At 33.9% G+C, this 19,674-nt stretch overlaps 1 protein-coding gene across 3 annotated transcripts in view; it reads left to right on the top strand.

The window, feature by feature from the left end:
* cactin (cactin, spliceosome C complex subunit) overlaps positions 1-18,594 on the top strand; it is a 213,488-nt gene extending 194,894 nt beyond the window's left edge. For 2 of the 3 annotated variants that reach the window (XM_090378432.1, XM_090378436.1), the window contains 4 exons: positions 1,075-1,158; positions 8,086-8,136; positions 11,625-11,687; positions 18,332-18,594. In XM_090378432.1, the coding sequence (XP_090234558.1) occupies positions 1,075-1,158; positions 8,086-8,136; positions 11,625-11,687; positions 18,332-18,457 (324 nt within the window). In that variant the 3' untranslated portion in view covers positions 18,458-18,594. The remainder of the gene's footprint in view (positions 1-1,074; positions 1,159-8,085; positions 8,137-11,624; positions 11,688-18,331) is intronic. The other variant, XM_090378428.1, reaches the window with a different exon arrangement.
* The last annotated feature ends 1,080 nt before the right edge of the window (positions 18,595-19,674 follow it).

The following is a 19,674-nucleotide window of genomic DNA, read 5'->3' as shown; positions in this document are numbered from 1 at the left end:
TTTTCTTATAGTTATTATGTGTATATACATATATATAAAGTTTGGATAAATTGAGTTAAAGTTACATATGCAATGTGGAGATAGTAGCTAATTATGTTATAAGGCAAATGTATCTAAGTGTGCTAAGCAACAGGAAGGGATACAAAAGTATATATTTAAGGTTAAAGTGAATAAGTGAGAGAAAGTGCTAACAGATGGAAGTGTAAAGAATACAAGTTGCCAAAACTATGTTGTTTGGTTTTTAGGAGCATTAGCAACTAAGGCCATATTGCTCTCCGGGGATATGCAGTGGTCATTCCGTAACCTTTCCGCATCCTTCGTATTTGGTGGTCACGGGCTCAAACCCTGGTCTAATCAAGAAGTGTGTGCTACGCACTGCTGCTCCTGTCTACCTGGCTACGGAGGTGCCAGTAGCAAAAGGATAGAAAGACAGAGAAGTATAAAGGTGGATGATAGGGAAAGAATGTGAAAAATTATGTGATGTATTGAATTAAAAGTAATTAAAGGCTGAATTAGAAAGCCAATTTAGAAGGAATGAAGCTATAAAGGAAATTCCTTTATTTGGTGAAGAACTACTGGGATGTTTTGGACAATTGTGTGCTACCTACACTGTGGTAGTACTAAGGAAACAGATCCTGTTAATAACCTATGTGATACAATGAGGGCCATATAATAGTGGTCAGTGGACAATGAAATTGAAAAGTTGGACTAACTGGCTCAGAGCCTAGACGTCCACATCATCAAACACCTATGGGATGGATTGCAAAATTGACTGTCTTCCAAACTGGCTTTGAAGAGATTCCTGCAAACACCTCCTGCTGGAAGTTGGTAGAAATTGTTCCCAAGAGGGTTCAGGCTAAAGGCGATCCTACTGTAATAGGTTTTTGAATTAAAAGCCCTTTTTTTTTTTTTTTTTTTTTTTTGCAAATATCTGTGTATATGTGTGCATCCAAATCCTTTTGGTCATATTATTTATATTAACTTCACTCTAATCACAAGTTAATTATTCATTACATGTAGATCTGTTTTCTATTGTAATTATAGCTAATGTACTTTATGCATCTTTTCCATTAGGGATTTGAATGGAATAAGTATAATCAGACCCACTATGATATGGACAATCCACCACCCAAAATTGTTCAAGGCTATAAATTTAATGTAAGTAAATTTAGCTGTACTTGAATATTTAATAAGAATATATATAGTGTGAACCAGAGCTCTAATGCTCAATACATTCTACATTGATATCAATATTTGTAAAAGAATAAGAGAAGTTTACCTCAATATGATACATAGAACACTTCCGTATGATACTCTCCAGAAATTAAAATGAAAACAATTAAAAATTACATTACAGTGAAAAATAATTAAAAATCAAGTAAAAAATTCCAAAACGATTTTCCTTCTTGAAGCTGACAGCACTTTTCGACCGCATGTCGTGATCACAGGAATGAAAATTACCGAATAGGGGTGAGCACAAAACTTGAATAGGGATTATTTGTCTTCGCACATGTGCGTAAAAGACCACAAATTGGAGATTAGATATGGCCGGCAAACACTAACAGAATTCTCATGTAATTTAATTTTGACAGTTTCTGGAATTAATAGTCTCGTATAATTATGTTGAACACTAAGTATTTTAGCTTCATTAAATAAAAAAAGTATGTTTTTCATTAACGGCATGAAAGGCTAATTTTGACGCTGTTTTCAAAATTTTCGCGATTTCTAAACAAAAAAAAAATAAATTTACTATAAAAAATTCTGACACCCCTGACATAAATAACGAAACAAAATTTGTCCTTTTGCACTGCAATAGAACACAACAATCGACATGATGCACTAAATCAAACTAAACATTTGGTCTCTCTCTCTCTTTTTTTTTTTTTTTGAGTGGTGGGTGTGAAGACAGCGGGGATTGCAAGTAATAGGTTCACTAATCTCCCAATGACTATTTATAATGCCGCTTGTCACTTATTTACGACTTGCAAAATATCTATACCTATTCTAGTTATTACTTGAATTTTTTGATTTCTGGTTGATTTTTATTTTTTTATTTTATTTTATTTTTATTTGGAGTATTGAAGCTAAATAAATCTTATATTCAGATAAGCAGAATAGTATTAAAAAAAAAATCCCGAAATTCAAATGTGGCATCGAACTCTGTATAAAGTAAGACCCATTGAAACCTTTCCATTATATGGACAAAAACCAAAGTGAACCATTTCACTGAACATTTCAAATTTAACCTAATTTTTCTTATTAAAAAAGAAAGTGAATAAGCAGATGAAGAACCAAACCAAAATGTAACAAATGTTTTTCTTTCATTGCACTTTGGATTTTTTTTTGATGGTTATGAGGCATACCATTGCATTCTTTCAGGTGATTGGATCGTGGGGGGGGGGAGAATGAAGGCAAAATAGAAAGAGGATAGAAGAACTTTCCTTGCTCTTACTGCCTAGTAGTTTATGCAGAGAAGCAAATTACAGGTATCTCCCGTCTTTACGAGTTAATTCGCTCCTAGTGCGCGCTCATAAAGTGGAAATTTATTTCCTATTGGCATAATGAACGGGTTGTGTTCTCAACAATAAAATTTGACCATAGTAATGTTAAATAAAGGTCAAAAAAACAATAGTTTATGCTTAAAGGATGATTTATTTATCCAAAGAAATGAAAACACAGCCTTTAAAATCAAGAATTATAATAATAAGGAAATTATTTATGTTATACAAATGTTAAAAGAATGTTTATTCTTCATCAGCTAAATGCACACTCATTAATGGTTCATTTCTCATTATTGGGTTGACACTCTTGGTTTGTTCAAAGCACAAGAAGTCGTAGTTTTCTTCAGAAATACAAGAAATACTTCTAGTCATTTGTTTCTAAGATAGTCTTCTCTTTTCTTTATAAATTTCACGATAACATGCATAAGCATTTTTTAAATCTGTAGCAATTTTTTCTAGAGCACTCAAGCATTTTGCCATTTCAGTGAAGTCTTCATTTGTAAGCTCTCCATTGTGTGTACTTGATGCAGATCAGTGACGTCAGCTGTAGAAACTTCAAGCTGCAATTGGTTAGCAATATTAATGACCATTTCTGCTTCATTTTTTACAATCTGCTGGTTCTCGAAATCCTTTAAAATTATCAATAAACTGAGAACAGGGTTTATTCCAACCACCTTTCATGTTCTTCTCTGCTATTTTTTCCCAAGCTCATTTTATTATTTTGATTTAAAATAATATTTAAAATAACTAAATGCACAAGGCATAATACATTAAGAGTTTAATATCTATATAATATTGGTGTGTAGATACACCATAGACAACTCTTAAGAAACTACAAAGTAGTTGTTGTAGGCATCATTTGCTCTTTCTCATATTGTGCGCTCTGCCTTCACGACGAGTTGCCATGATTGCACTACCTCGAATAAGTAACGCTTCACTAATAGAGAAGACTATTGTTATGATAGGCCAATAGCCTTGAAACATGTCTGGGTGGTGGTACTCACTGAGAATAAGTAGCAATAGTCATTCTCTATTAATGAAGCGTTACTTATTCGAGGTAGTGCAATATCATGGCAACTCGTCGTGAAGGCAGAGCACAATATGAGAAAGAGCAAATGATGCCTACAACTTGTAGTTTCTTAAGAGTTGCCTATGGTGTATCTACACACCGATATTACATAGATTATTTTGATTGCATCTAAACTATGGAATTCTTTACAAAATTCTTTAAGAGTTGGACTTCCTTATCTGTTGCATTAATTAGCATATCAAATATCTCCTGAAGATCGTGCCCTGGTCCATTGGCTGAAAATGTTGTCATATTTGATGGCAAAAAAATTATTTTAACATCACTCTCCATAGTATTACTTCGTTTCGTTTTGGCATACTTTACAGTATTAATAAGGGGATAAATTTGAAATAAGACAAGACAGTGAAAATGAAGAGCAGTATACCACTCTTTGTTGCTTTATGTTATGCAAGTCAGTGAGATGCTCTTGTCTGCCTGAACAAATAAACGCACGTATAGTAGTACTATATTGTATAGTTACGCACATGGTTTGAAATGCCTTATTTATGAATGTTTAGCATTTATTTATTGCAATTAATGTTCATATTTTTGATTTTGTTGATACTTGAAAAAAAAAAAGGAAAAAAAAAAACATAAAGCGGGAACTGCCTGTATACTGATAAAGAAAACAGGTGGGTTGAAGAACAGATTATATTTTTCAGTTGAAAATCCAACTGCATGACTACCTGGATTTTTGAGTAAAACTTAGAACATGTTTGAGGTGGCAGGCTGTGTGTGTGTGTGGGTTGGAAAAGGTGATTCAGGCACAGGATGAAGATTTCATCCTCTGTCCTCATCACCTGGTTTATCAATATTAATTAACTGTTTCATTGGCCTAATCGTCAAAGTTTCACTTATATAAATTTGATTAGTTGTTTATCACATATGTAGTTTCTTTTAACTATAGAAAATGTCCTGCTTCTGAAAAATGAACAACTGATTCTGATTTCCTGAATCTCATATCTTTGTTTTGGAGGCTAGCTTTAATGTGCTTTTATGCTTTTGGAATATTGAATGTTGAATGAAGAGAGATTCTAGTATTTCCAGTTCATATGCAATCATATCCTTATTGGCATGGTGTGGTTCAAAATTAGTAAACTTTATATTCCCTCCTGAGTACAGGTTAGAAAAGCCTAAATTTTTAAATACTTTAAAGTCAGAAAGGGGCAGCCTATCCATCTCTGGAAACATTTAACAACAATATCATCTATGTACAGTAATGTTCGATTTTTACATTTCCTTCATTATGGTAAAGCACGTGCGCGCGCGGGCACACACACACACACACACGCACGGCACCTCCGTAACCAGGTGGTCAGGAGCAGCAGTGCGTAGCACGCTTCTTGATTAGACCGGGGTTCGAGCCTGTGTCCATCAAATACGGAGGATGCTGAAAGGTCAGGCAATGACCACCGCATATCTCCCGAGCAATATGGCCTTAGTTGCTAATGCTCCTAAAAACCAAACAACACACACACACACACACACACACACACAGGTTTAAGTCTTCATGGTGGGAGAAATATTTAAAGGCATTAGCTATCAAACTAGATTTTTTTTTTTTTGTTTGATAATGGATTCACACTATTGAAGAGTGAAGGTAGGTCCTTTTATTGGTTGATTTGTGATGCACATATGTTTCCATGTCTCAAAGAGATGTGCATACATTTTAAGAAATAAATAAAATTAATTACCTCAGAAATTATTATGGGCTGTGTATAAAACCCTAGTTTGTGGCACATGGTATGGTAAACTAGTGCAAACCTTTAAACTGTCCACCACTTCCTTCTATTAGCACTGTTCATAGTGGCAGATAACTGAATAGCAAACATCCTCTGTGTAGCTTCACATGCAAACAGATTTAATCCTTTAACTGTTGAAGTTTAGCTGTTTTCTACCATACACTATATCCTTTAGCTAGTCCCTCAAGTAAATGTCCAGTGGAGTTCTTGTAGGTGTGATAATTCTACCAGTTTGTGAAATGATTATCAAGATAGGCTCGACATCATGATGATAACGTGGGATGTCCTCTTCTGTTGGTAAGAAACCATTCCATCCCCATACAGCTCACAAATGGTGTGCATGGTGGATGAGTTAAGCATGTCAAGATACATATCAAACTGTCCTTTCTTAAAAATACAGTCTAGCAGTAGCCCCTGTAGGTGGGACATCACATTACTTCATCCAGCCACACAATCTTGTCCAAAAATTTTGCATCCTCAGCCATCTTCACTCTACATTATTCACAAAACTTGGCTTGGCATTGGACTTTCATTCATATTGTGTATCAGTCTTAATGCATAACATTTCCACTTAACTCTTTTGGAAATGTACACTTGCTCTGCTGAATCCAGTCTCACAAACACTTCATCTTACAGATTTTCATGGTGATTGTTGCAACACCATATGAAGTTGAGTGGTTGTCAACATTGTTACATAACTAATTAAAAATAAACAGCAGGCTCCTCTAAAAGCTAATTATTTCCAGTTAGCACTTCACTGAAATAGGATTTGATCTCCTTCACAAAGGTTTAAACTACAGTGTAGCATACAAAAAAAAAAAAAAAAAAAAGCTTTGCAAAATGAGTATGTTGTCCAAGTACAGACATAAATTAAATAGTTATGTAAATAAGAAACAAAAGTGCAGACAAATTAATAACATTTTAAAGTATTTACAATTAAACGTCTAAAGATAAATTTTGATGCATGAAATGTTTAGCCAAAAAAATTCAAAAGGCTGATAAAGGAGATTCAATAGTAACTCTGGAATAAGTCCGATTACGATTTAAAATTAATTAACATGTTATAATATACTAATACTTTTATGGTATTAGATAAGAATTCAATACCAAAAACTAGAACATGTCTTGCAAATAAATGAAGATAATTAAAATTAGAAGGGAAAAACTGATAACTTGCACACTGAATTGTTGACATACACGACAGATCTTTGTATATTTTTGGTGTCATAAAGTTACAAAAACCAAATAGACCTGTGGTAAGTTTTAGGAACACTGTGCCAGCTAATGTAGTGAACTTAATTTTTAACATTCTTAAGCCTCTAATAGATCCAAGTATCACATCAAGACTTGAATAAACTACAGGTAATTTTTATTAGATATATATAATTTGCTTGTGTCCCTCTGTCTCTGATGCTCTTTGAACTTGAAAGACTAAAACTTTTTACTTGATTCCTTCTGCAATAGATTTTATTTTGTAGTTTAAAAAAGAAACTTCCAATAAGCAGTAAAATTTTCTGACCGATTTTTAAAATTACTCAAAAACTAAAGCTTTTGACCTGATTCCTTTTGCATTAGGCTTTCTTTAGCAGTAAAATTCTGACCGATTTTCAAATCCCAAGAATTGATTTAGCTTCCAGCTCAAATATGTGTCCTTTACTTTGAAGCAAAGACAATTTCATAAGTGTTTTTTTTTTTTTTTTTCCCCATCACAATCAACAAATCTCAGAGTGAGACTACCAACAAAGTTGTTTTTTTTTCTCATGGACAACTTTATGTAGCAGTTTCCTGGTCCAGATAATTTTTGTGTAATAATATTATAACTTTTTTTTTTTTTTTTAAAGGACGTATAGTCATACATGTCAAAAAATTTATCATATTGCATTTTTGAGATCAGTCCCACTTGACACCTTAGCTAGCAACAGAGGGAAAAGTTTTTGTAATTAATGTTTATTTGTTTGAAACAGTTTTGGAAATAATCACCTGGTATTATATCAAATCAAGTCAATATAATGACATTATTAAATTGTCAGACACTATTAGCAGCAAATTACTTCATTACAGTGATGTTTTTTCCAGCAAGTATTTGAGCCCCCATTACTTGAAATCCACTAATCATTTATCAGAGTTTAACCTGCTTGAAAATGTCCTCCTTCCCCAATTACAGTGTGATGAAAATATGTAGATTGTGCCAATTGGAAAAACTGATATGATTAACAAAATTCTTAATGTTTTTCAATTTCCATTGGGCAAGAAAAGGATGGCTGTAATATAGATATGTAGAAATTGCTTTCAGCTCAAGAGTATTTGATTGTTGGGATAAACTTCTACCTGGCTGTGGAAGTTGGATTGGACATTATTAGACAGGGTGAGATGTGAGTAATGTTTTTGAGTGATACTGGCTAAATTTGCTTCCTTGTATCATTTTGCCACTACTAATACTTAATGTAGCATGTTTACTGCAGTTACCTCTTTCGAAATAGAAAGAAAATCTTTTATATGTAACATGATTGCAGTTATCTGGTTTGTGTTCATTAAGAGTACTATAATATTATATTATATATAACAGTTTCTACATGCTAACCATTGGTTTAAAATATAGTCATAAATGCCATTTTGAGAGATTTTAGATCCTATTTGAATTCTTATTTTGCCTTTTAGCTTCTAACCACTCAGTTTTAATCATATTTTCTTACTTTTGTCCACTAATTTGCTATTTTAAATTTAAATATACAATTATTTGTTGTTATTAATATTTTTTACTGTTGTTTTCTAGATATTTTATCCAGATTTAATAGATAAAACCAAGACTCCTGAATATACGCTGGTAAGTTTAACTTGTTAAATCTTGTAATCGAGTGCAGTTTAATATAGGATGTTCATAATTAATGTGTACCACTTAGGAGACTTGGACAGAGAATGGATAGTTATACAGCACTTAAAATTTGAAATCAGAGATTAATGGCAAAAATTAAAATGGAACAGTTTGTGCCCACTGGGTAATGGGAATGCAGTGAAGGTTATAGAAACTTGATGAATTAGAACAGCAAATGGGAAAATCATATCTATTCAAATATTCAAAACAATAGATGGACTCCAAATTCTGGCCACCAGGTTGTCATACATCCAAAAAAAGTTAATTCTGGTTCCTAGTATTTTTATAATGGCCTCATTATAGCACAGCTCAATCGTGTAATGGCGAGAACGCTGAACACTGATTTCTTTCTTTTTGTTTACCTCAAAAAGAATCAGTGTGTATTTTTAAAACTATATATTATCAAAAACAATCATTATAAATTGTGTAATGGATGTAGAAACTTTTGCCAGTCATTTTAAATAGTACAGCCATTATATATGTGCTGTGTCCATTGCACACTATCGAAAAGGTGTGGGAAACTTTCCTGAATAGTCAAGAGGAACTCTGTGAACACCATTGTAAAATAATTAAATCTGTGTTTAAATAGTAATCAGAAAGAAATGATGCAAAGCTTAGATAAATTTATGTGGTGAAAGAGCCATTAGCATGTAGAGTAGAGAAACTTATTTCCAAATGATCATGTGGTACTTTGACAGAGTAGCAAACCAGTATTGCAACTATTGTGATTAAAAATTAGAAGAAAAGTTCTGAAATGTGTTTTTCACGTTTTTTTTTTAATAAACTTATTAATGCTGCTAAAAAAAAAAAAAAAAAAAAAATTGAAAACCCATAGACATGAAAATCACTTCCATTTTCCAGAACCAATTGCTGATGGTTTCATTCAGGGCCAGAACTAGGGGTGTGCAAGTGAGGCATTTGCCCTTCTAGAGGTGTGTGTGTGTGTGTGTGTGTGTGTGTGTGTGTGTGTGTGTGTGTGTGTGTGTGTGTGTGTGTGTGTGTTAAGGTACAATATGGGTTTTGATTCGAGTGCTTGTGTCAGCCCTGGTTTCGTTTCATTGCTCTTTCTTGGACAAAAAAATTGGAAAAGGATGGTTGCAGAATAAATGTGTGAAAATTTGCTCTCAGTCATAGTGTAATTGACTGTTGGTACAACCTTTGCTCTGGTGTTGTAGAAATGAGCAGTTTGAATTAATTTAAGGAAAGGTTACAAAGATTATTAGAAAGAATGAGCAGATGAAATGGGTAGTGCTCATGTTGCATAAGCTTACTTTATTGCATAATTTTGCTAATGCAGTTCCCCACTTATGACTATGGATAGTCATTCAGACATATATGAATACAAAGAAAAAGCAACATGTATTGTAATCAGTTCTTTAGTTTTTGTTACAGCTTTTTTACCATATCACAGTTTATGCATGTGTACATTTGTGTGTCCAGTTGCTGCTATTGTTTCATACAGCTCGTAGGGTTTTGGTGTCATTACTCCATAAAAGAAAGTACTGTATCTGTCTTAATAAGGATGCCTCAGGGTCCATGTGTGAGGCATTCCTGAGCACTGTACTTTTAGAGGAATATTTGGTGTTTAACATTATTTTTACTAATAATTGTGAATGTTTTCAATTGAAGAAAATTGCCAGGTTTTGCTATTCTGTAGATTTGAGAATGTTGCTATAATAAAAACTGCCTTTCATTTTCCACTTGTATATTACTGGTTAGTGGAACTACCTAGCACTGTGCACGGAAAGTTAAGTTATATCAACTCCACTGGCAAAATGCCATAAAAGAAGAGACAGAATCTTACTTATGAATATGCAAAACCTAGCTTTACTCAATAATAATGTTCTCAGAATAATATTTTTGTTCTATAAGCTGAGCTGTAAGGTAGGCATTAAATAAGTATGCTCACAATTAAATATCTTCCATAAATTATCAGGTAGCCCAGAGCTTGATTGTATTGATAAATGCTTAGGAATTACTTTCTAAAATACTTCATGGAACAAAACTGGCTTCTAAATAACCCACTGAATGAATGTGAAATATATAACAGGATTATCAAATAAAGTACTCCACGGGTTAATAACTCACTATGTTATTAAACATGAAAGTTGGTACAAAGATCCATAAGAATATTGTGAAGTCCTGAAATTTTGAAATGAATCAGTTTCCCTTTGAAATTTATTGCAATGTTTCTGACGGGGGAAATGGGGAAGAGAAAAGATTCCATCTGTCCAGCTTGAATGTTGTCCATATAATAACTGTTCTGTTAACAAAACCTCTGGCTTAGTGCCGTGAAGGGTTTGTAAAGGTAGGGTACCTGCGTGTACCTAGGAACCTTACAATAAAGATCATATATATAAATTGGTAGTTGGTGTTTCGTGTATTTTGACAATAAAAGAACAACCTAAGAACATTTGTACATTCCCAAATGTACAACAGCATTTGTACATTTGGGAATGTACAAATGCAGTTATCAAATACATGTGTACAGAATGTTGTATTGATAGTTCACTGAATGAGCTGCCACCCCCACAACTGTTTCATCACACACACACACACTCTAGCATTGCACTTATTGCATAGGATTCAATGTTTAGAAGAACTGGCTTTTGGTAGAGCAGATAATGACTTATCTTCATATATGTTTTTTTTTTTTTTTCTTTTTAAAAGAACGAAAAACATATAAGAACTGCGGTTCTTTTCATTCTAACCAGGGCAGGCTTTAAGGTAAGGCCAAGTAGGCACTGGCCTAGGGGCACCAACACCCATAAACTTTGGCATAAATTTGTAAAATTAATCATTGTAAAAAAAGAATTTTTGCGATCGGTTGGTGCCATCAGTCAACTTGGTCTAGGGACACCATATACCCTTGAGCTGGCCCTGATTTTAACTATGAAGAAGAATGGGGTTAGTCTTCGGGACCCAACCTGCTTTGTTTGTTATGGTTTTTGGAAGAAGAATGCAACACTGATGACTGACACACTTACAGTTCAGTAGAACCATGAGGAACAGATTGGTAAGATGAGGACTTTTCCATGATGGTATCTTGCCCATACAGTTGTAAAGTCAGCATATCATAAATTGGAAGTGTTTCATGAAGCTCATTTGCTCTATTACAGTCCAAAGGAGGCACTAAACCCATTAAAATGTGATGTGTAAACTATCATCATTCTCCTAGTGTCTCATTACTTTTGGAAACTTGCTATCTGTAGCTTTTCATGGCTTAGATAAGAAATTGTAAGCTGACACTGTAAAATAGTATTCACTATAAAAATATGAACATCAGTACATGCTGCTAAAATTAATTTTTCTCTTAGAATGAATTTTTTCTAATTAGAAACATTCTTAGAAATGGTGTTAAAATAAATTTTATCACTATTTATGTTCTGTAGCAGAAAGAAATAATTTCCACAATCATTTAATAAACATATTTCTTCCAGACTCCCTGTGATGATAACAAAGATTTTGCCATACTTCGGTTTCGTGCTGGACCTCCTTATGAGGTGAGTTCATGTTATTATAAAGTGAGAATGAAAGAGAAAAATCATTATTTTGCATTTGTTGCTTAAGTTTTATTATTATTATCATCACAGAAACAAAAGTAACTTCCATGGCAGGTTAGTAGCTATTACTGTTTATGGATAGAGAATCAGTAACATACCATCACCATTCAAATCTATTATACCCAATAGGTGCACAGGTCAGATCAGCCCAACTACTAGCCTTTCATTCACTGTCGTCTTTCATGTTATCCTGCTTTCTGTTAAGTCCCCTTTCTTATAATAGCTGCTTGACAATATCAATCCACTTTTCTCATGGTCTGACTTGTGGCCTACTGCCATTCATTTTTGCTTCCAATATTTGTTCAGCCAGTCTTCCCTTTTCCCATTCTGTTTATTTCCCACACCCTCTTAACTTACATTTGATTTAATATTTGTTACCCCAAGTTTTTACTATTTCCTCAAAATAAGAGTTCTAAGAAAAACTAATTCCATTAGTTTTTTTTTAGAACTCTTATTTCCTAAGATTCTAGTTTCTACTTTGCCCCAAATAAATTAATTGGTTTATTTCCATGTCCCTTTTTATTCCAATCCAGTGAGCAATCCTTTGGTAAATTATTCCAATTTTAGGGTTTTTTTTTTTTTTTTTTTTATGAAAACCCTAAACACGAAAGGTATCAAAACCTATAGTACTTAGTACCGTGCTTGGGTTGAAGGAGAAGTATGGGGGGGGGGGGTGCCGGAAACTTTGCTCTAGAGACTAAACATGGGTTTCACCACTTCAAGCCTCCAATAAGCAAAGTGGTGGTATTTCACCGGTTGATGAAAGTCATCTACCACCTCAGAATTTAATGCACACTCCAAATTTTGTCTCTATCAATTTTTGTAAATCTCCTTTATATATCACTATTATATCGCTAATTTTCATACCACAGTTTCTGCCTTTATCTGATTTGTTCAGTGATTATCACTTGAGTGAGGGAGAATTCAAATTTTTCCCATTTCATCAGTCATCCCAGTTGTTTTTTTCTTTAGCCTCTATCATATTTATCCTAATCCTCTTGCACTTTTCTTTATATTCCATTAAGGATTTATTTTATTTGTTAAAAATTTCTTTTAGTCATCTATCCTTCTGTTGAACAGGAAGGTGTTCTATATTTCATGGCTGTTGACAAATCTTAGAGATTTTTACTTGTTATTCCTTTTTTATTATTGATAATTGTTTTTATTTGCAAAGTACAAGATAATGGTCACTTCCAATCCAATCTTATCCTCTGTATACACTGGTTTGCTGGCACACTCACGTAAGCTCTCTTTCTCATCTTAGCCCTTTAAGGATTCATTACTTTTGTTTTCTTTCTCTAACTGCTTTTCTTAACTTACTGGATTTACTATCACATTCTGAATTTTCTGTCTTTACAAATCCATATACTTCTTTTGCCAGACCATTTTAAGAGGAAATCTTGACTACTCAGTTGGTAAGAAAATACTATAAAGGGTCTTTTTCTACCTGTAGGATAATATAATACAAAACAGTTACAGTTAAAAGGTATAGAAACATGTTGAGCATTGAGTAACAAAAATGATTTTCAAATTTGTTACTGGTTTGTCACTGGTTTTTGTTATTTATATAAAAAAAAAAAAAAAAAAAAAAACAAACACAGAAATGAACCTATTAATTCCCCCACTCCCCCAGTATGTGTCAGTACCGTACCAATCAAAATATTAATTTATACTGGTAAGGAGAAAATTATGTTTGGAAGTGTTGAACCACATGACATGGAGTTCTGAGTCTAGACAGATTCTGCAAGTCAGAGGATTTGTGGAGATGTTTGTTGTCGGCACATCAGCTTCTTTGGCCACAATCTTCCTTTCAATGTTTTTCTTTTTCTAGTCTGGTCCTTTATAATTGGAAACGTGGGTTTGAGTGAAAGCCTATTAATTTTAGGTAGTGAAATACCTTTTGAATACTTAAAATATTTTTCAAAAATGTAGTGCCATCTACAACTGTTTGTTGTAGATGGCACTGATTACACTTAGCAGTTCTTAAGTCCTATCCTCCACCTGGCAAGGATTATTTCTTTTTGGACCCCTGGAATTCCTCTGGTTTAATTTGATAGTTTATTATTTGCTCACTCCATATTTTTTACCACTATTTCTTGCTGTTCACTTTGATGTTATATCTGTATATGGTACTTTGGTGGTTGGAGTTATGGTACCTGTTGCAAGGTCAGCTTGGTCATTTCCTTTTCTTTTAAGGAATTTGTTTAGGGCGACTAATTTGTCTCTAAGTTGGATGGAAATTCTTTGTCACACTATTGCTTGTATTACACTCAGGGAGGCCATGAAGATCAGACTATGCGGTAACTTTTGGTGCTATATATATTGCTAACTTCACTGCTTGTAGCTCAGCTGTAAAGATGCTACACTGTATTGAGAGAACTTGTCATGATAGCATCACGAAAAACTGCTTCCACACCAACTTTTTATAATCCGTATGCATATATTGTGGATATTTCTCTAGATACAGCTATATGCTGTATCTAGGTGTGGCAGCAGCTTTTCGTGATATTATGGAAGAAAGGACTTGAGAAAGCTGTTTCCTGATAGGGTTTGTCTCCCAAGTATGGAAGTAGATATCACAGACAGGTGTTATTGTATCCCAGTCTTGGTGTGTTTGATATGACAATGTGCTGAAGGTAAGAGACCAAATTGGAAGTCATTCCTTAATGTGTATGTTTGCTGACTCTTAAATGCATTCTTTGCATATTTTCCAATATCGGTATATATAATGTTTCGTACACAGGATGGTTTGGATTTTTGGACTTTATTTTAGCTGCATAAGATAAAAGTAGTTGTCTTCTGAGGTGGAGTGGTGGTTTTTAAGTCTCAGCATAGAGATTTTGAACTGGAGAAGTTCGAAATACTCTTAGGACTATGTGTAGTGCATTATGGTGTACAGGGTCTAACCATTTTGCAGAGCTGCATACTGGTGCCTCGTAATCAAGTCTAGACCTTATCAAGGTTCTATACAAATGCAACAAAGTGTACCTGTCTGCTCCCCATGTTGTTGCAGATATATCTCTCAGAATTTTTTGGTTTCTTTAGATGATTTGTCCTAAGGCACTTTATGTGATCTAAAAAGGTTAGTTTCTTATCCAGGGTTAATCCAAGAAAATTTTTGCTGGATGTTATTGGGATTACTCGTTCATCTAGCTTTAGTTCTGGGTCGGGGTGTAAGTTTCTTTTGACAAAAGTGTATTACTACTGTCCTTTGCGTACAGATTCGAAAGCCATTATTTTGTGTCTAATAACTTCTATTAATTGTCTCTATTTTTTGCATATTTTGTGAGTAACAAAAAATGCTGAAATTGTTGACAAAGTGCTGCATCTACGGTATTTGTTTAGCTATTGAGTTTATTTTTAAGGCAAAGAGGGTAGCTCTGTGTACATAGACTTGGAAGTTTGTTGTAAAAAATTTCGAATATATATATTGGGAGGCGTCCTCTCATTCCAAAGTTATAAATGTCCCTAAGTCTTCCAGATCACCATGCAGTGCCGTAGGCCTTTTCTATATCATTAAGTCTAAAGTGGACTTATTGTTTCTGAAACCACGTTGGACTGAGTTTAGTAGGTTGAGTTTCTAAGAACCACATGAGTTGTGCATTTACTATTTTTTCAAGGCAACTAGTTAAGGAGGTGGGGCAATAGTGATCCACATTTGTGGGATCTTTATCTGGTTTTGGGAAGGCCAAGACTACTGCATGATGCCATCGAGTGGGAAAGTAATTTTCTAAGTATATCCTGTTATAGAAAAGGAGCAACTGTATCAATGATTTCTCGTTTAATTGTGCACCATCACGTATAATATTTCATCTGGACCTGCTGCACTTATAGGATTTATTTTTATAGAAGAAATTCAATTTGTTTCTTGTGCGTGTGCTTTATGCAAAGGTTCTACCAGAAGCATTTGCTATGTCTTCAGGCTTAGCTGTATCTTGTCCATTCTATTTTATAAAGGGGAGAGGGAGAAATTCTTTGGTGTGTGTGTTTATTTTGTCCCAAACCTTCCGGCTGTCTGTTTTCCTAATAATCGTAGATGCAAAATGGATCCAAGATTCTTTCTTAGTGATGTGTCTGACTTTTGCCTTTTTGAATTGTATCAAATTAGTTGTGGTAGGGTGTTTTCGAAACATACTCCATGCTTTGAGATTTTCTCATGTTTTGCTAGAGTACATGCATTGTTTCACCACAGCTTTGGATGTATTGTTAATTTTGCAGCCTGGAGTTTGTCAGTTGCATATTTCACTGCACAGTCAATTGACACCTGTTGGATTTGTTGCTCTTCTAATGTGGCCAGCTGCTCGTATCTTGCCTAGTTTGCCTTATCGAATCTCCACTTTGGAGTTCTTGCCAGTGACAAGAGGTTGGTTCATTAATGTAATCTTTACTGGATAATGAACACCACCTAGTGGAGATGAGTTCATAGGATTGCAGGCACTCCAAGTTCTGATTACAAGAAACTGAAATGTGGTTTGTATGAGGGAGGTTGATTTTGTAAGCTTTTCTTGAAGATGATTATTTTAACACATGGATACATCTTAGACAAGTTCATATGGATAAAACACCTGTTTTTGTATAAAGTAATCACATTGAATAAATATTCTAATTATATTTATTAGAGAATTGATACCATTACACCACTACAATTATGTTATGTTTTACCTTCATAAAGAACATTATTTGACAAATTGTGGGACTTGTTAACAGACAATAACTGTTACTGTGTGTACCTTGGGAGACAGTAAAGCCACCTAAGGTACACACAGTAACCGTTGTCTGTTAACTCTGTACAGTGATGTATGACAAAATTATTGTACTATTCATTTTAAAAGAGACAATTGAGTTTAGTTGCTTTTCTTCAAATTTCCTGACGATATGTAGGAAATAATCTTTATGCAGCACAGCACCCCCTACACTTCAGTATATCTGTATCAAGCTGTCTTTACATTAATTTCTTTACAAATGGATTGGTACCTGTAGGCCAATAAGTCAATGCAAAACTTGACTCGTGGGTTTGTTTATTTTGAGCTGAGCCAAAGAGAAAGCAAAAAAGTGACTGCCTGTTTTGTGGACTGCCTTTTATAACAGTGGAGTGGTCACATTTAATAGCCACATGGTTTTGAGCCCTAGGCTTTTGCTACAGTAGCCAGGAAAGAAAAAAAAAGACAGAGATTAATTAGAAATAATAAACTAAACTACCTATTTTATTCCCTCCTCATGCTAGTCTATCCAGCTGAATTTCTGCACACTGAGACCCAGAAGGGCAACTTATTCTAGTAATTAACAGCTCATTGGCTAAAATAAAACTTCCTGCAATCCAGTGTCAACCTCTTCCTTTGTGGTCCCCCAATTCTGGAATTATAACTGAAAATTCCACCATCAATTTTACTTTCACTTCTCAGAGCTTTATACACCACAATCAAGTCTTTCCAAGCTCAGTAGCCATATTCAAAATCTTTTCTTGTGGATGACCCCTTGGCTGATGTCATTGTGCACATTGCCCACTTTTTGACCCTTTTAAGAAGCTTTCTCTTTTTAGGGGTAGTCCTAAACTTCCTTATACAGTGTAATCGTGATCTCCCTATTTCTACAAACATGAACAACTTTAAGAAAGTTGCTCTTGTGGGATTTGAATATGTGTAAAATAAATCATATGAAGGTGTTTAACAGACATTGCCTTATTAAATCTTCTATTACTATAATATTTTTTTAAAACGGGGTAGTTTTGTTATTTGGTTTTTAAAAGCATTAGCGACTAAGGCCATATTGCTCCAGGGATATGCGGTGGTCATTCCCTGACCTTTCTGCGTCCTCTGTATTTGGTGGTCACGGGCTCGAACCCAGGTATAATCAAGAGGCGTATGCTAATGCCACTCCTGCCCACCTGGCTATGGAGGCGGAAAAACGAGGTAGTGAATTTCAAATCATTCTGTATATAACAGTAAAAGTTATTGAGTTTAGAAATCCAAGACTAACTTGATACTTTCTAAATTCAGAGCTTTTTTTTACTGTTATTCAAGTGAATTTCAGCTGTGCTTAATGTAGGGTTTTTTTTTAAATCCTTAATGGAATTTTAAAAAAGGAACTCCATCTACAAATAGATTATATCACCAAATTGTAACAAGCATAATAGTCATGAAAATATGCTTACATTTTATGTGAAATTGAATGGGAAAATCCAAAAGTGCTTTTTGGCTCAAATAATACGTGATAACTTAAGATCATGGATCCATATTAGAGCATATGGTATCTAAGATGGTGTCGGAAATGCAGTTGAATTACTACTGGAGTGGGGAGATACATCAAACGACATTCTCACGATCCACTAAATACAGTGTAATGTTGAAAACTTGACAAGGAAATTGCTGGCTAATCACACTGATGTGTAGGACTGTAGCAACATGCAATAGCTCAATATAAAGGAAAATAATGTATGCATAATTTGGTTAATTTTATTAATGATTTTAAATTTCCTGTTAAATAAGTGCATTTAAAAAAATTGAAAGCAAAGCAATTCTCAATCAAATTAATGAAAAATGGATAAAATATTAAAGTAGAATAATATACTTTTTCTTAAATTACAGGATATAGCTTTCAAAATTGTCAATCGAGAGTGGGAGTATTCATATAAAAGAGGATTTCGCTGCCAGTTTCACAATAACATCTTCCAGTTATGGTTCCACTTTAAAAGATACCGATATAGAAGATAAAACCACATATATGTGCACATCCACCTTGTACTTGTATATACATATCTGTATATTTATAAGAATTATACAATTTTCTAGCAGGAAGTAAAACAGGTTGTTATTCTTTAGTTTGTTTCTAAACAATTGTCGAAAATATATGAAGTATGCTGATGCTCAAAAGCTAAGAAACAAACATGAGAACATTGATACATTTTTAAATAGTCAAATTTCAGTATTGAACCAAACTTATTCAAAATGTAATGTATCATTTATTGTACATTACATTACATTTATTAAGGTATTAGGGGAGCTAGCTCTAAGAAATGTATAGTATTCAAAGTTTGATTAAAAATAATAACTTAAAAGTTTTTTTTTATTCCAATAAAAAGTTATTTGAATGCCCATTTCTGCCAAATATTAACTCAGTGAACAACTTTGTCTTCAGCTGCTAATTTTTGTCCAGATTCAGAAATAAACACTCCATTACCAGTCTTTGAAGTAGTGTTCACTGTGCAAAGCTCTCATTGAGAACTTTAGAACCTTGTGTACAGCACTGGGAAACATTAGCAAAGTTTTTTTGCAGTTATTTCAAGATCATATTCTACTGGCTTCAATGGTTGTTTGTTACTGCAATATGTAATGGGTGACAAACAACCACTGATTCACATCAGTGGTTGTTTGTTATATGTAATGGGAAACTGTCAAATCAGTGAGGGATTTTGTAGGATCTATTTGTGATGAGTGGTTTTCTTTTGTCATTGTTGTCTGTGCTGATGCAGAAAAGACCTAGAAAATTTAGTTTTTAATCTTAATTTGCATATATCGTTTTGCTTAGCTGTGGCTGGATTAAATTCATATTTATATTTTGAGTTTACAAACCCTGATGTGGTTGCTTGTCAATCCCATTTTCATTTAATTCCATTTATTTATCTATCTTCTATTACGAAGTTGGATTTTATAGCTTTGTGTGTGTGTTAAGATGTCTCCTTGGGCAGGAATTGTGTTTTCACAAGTGAGGGAGAGTGTTGCTTTGTCTTTTATTATTAGGATATTGTGGTACTCACATAATATTATTACACCAATTATAACAATAATTGTAGCATTAATTTGAAACATTTGTTTCATGGTAATTAGTTTCTTTTTCTACAGTAGCCTTGGAGACCATGTTTGTCTCTAAAGATAACCATTTCTGATGCAGGTGGAGCTTGAACTCTTCAGCACATCATTCACCAGTCATA

Source organism: Mastigoproctus giganteus, chromosome 1, assembly GCF_048544385.1.
Source record: "Mastigoproctus giganteus isolate SK-2022 chromosome 1, ASM4854438v1, whole genome shotgun sequence".
Taxonomy (NCBI): Eukaryota; Metazoa; Arthropoda; class Arachnida; order Uropygi; family Thelyphonidae; genus Mastigoproctus; species Mastigoproctus giganteus.
The sequence above is the reverse complement of the archived record's forward strand: the minus strand, read 5'-3'. Positions and strand labels throughout refer to the sequence as shown.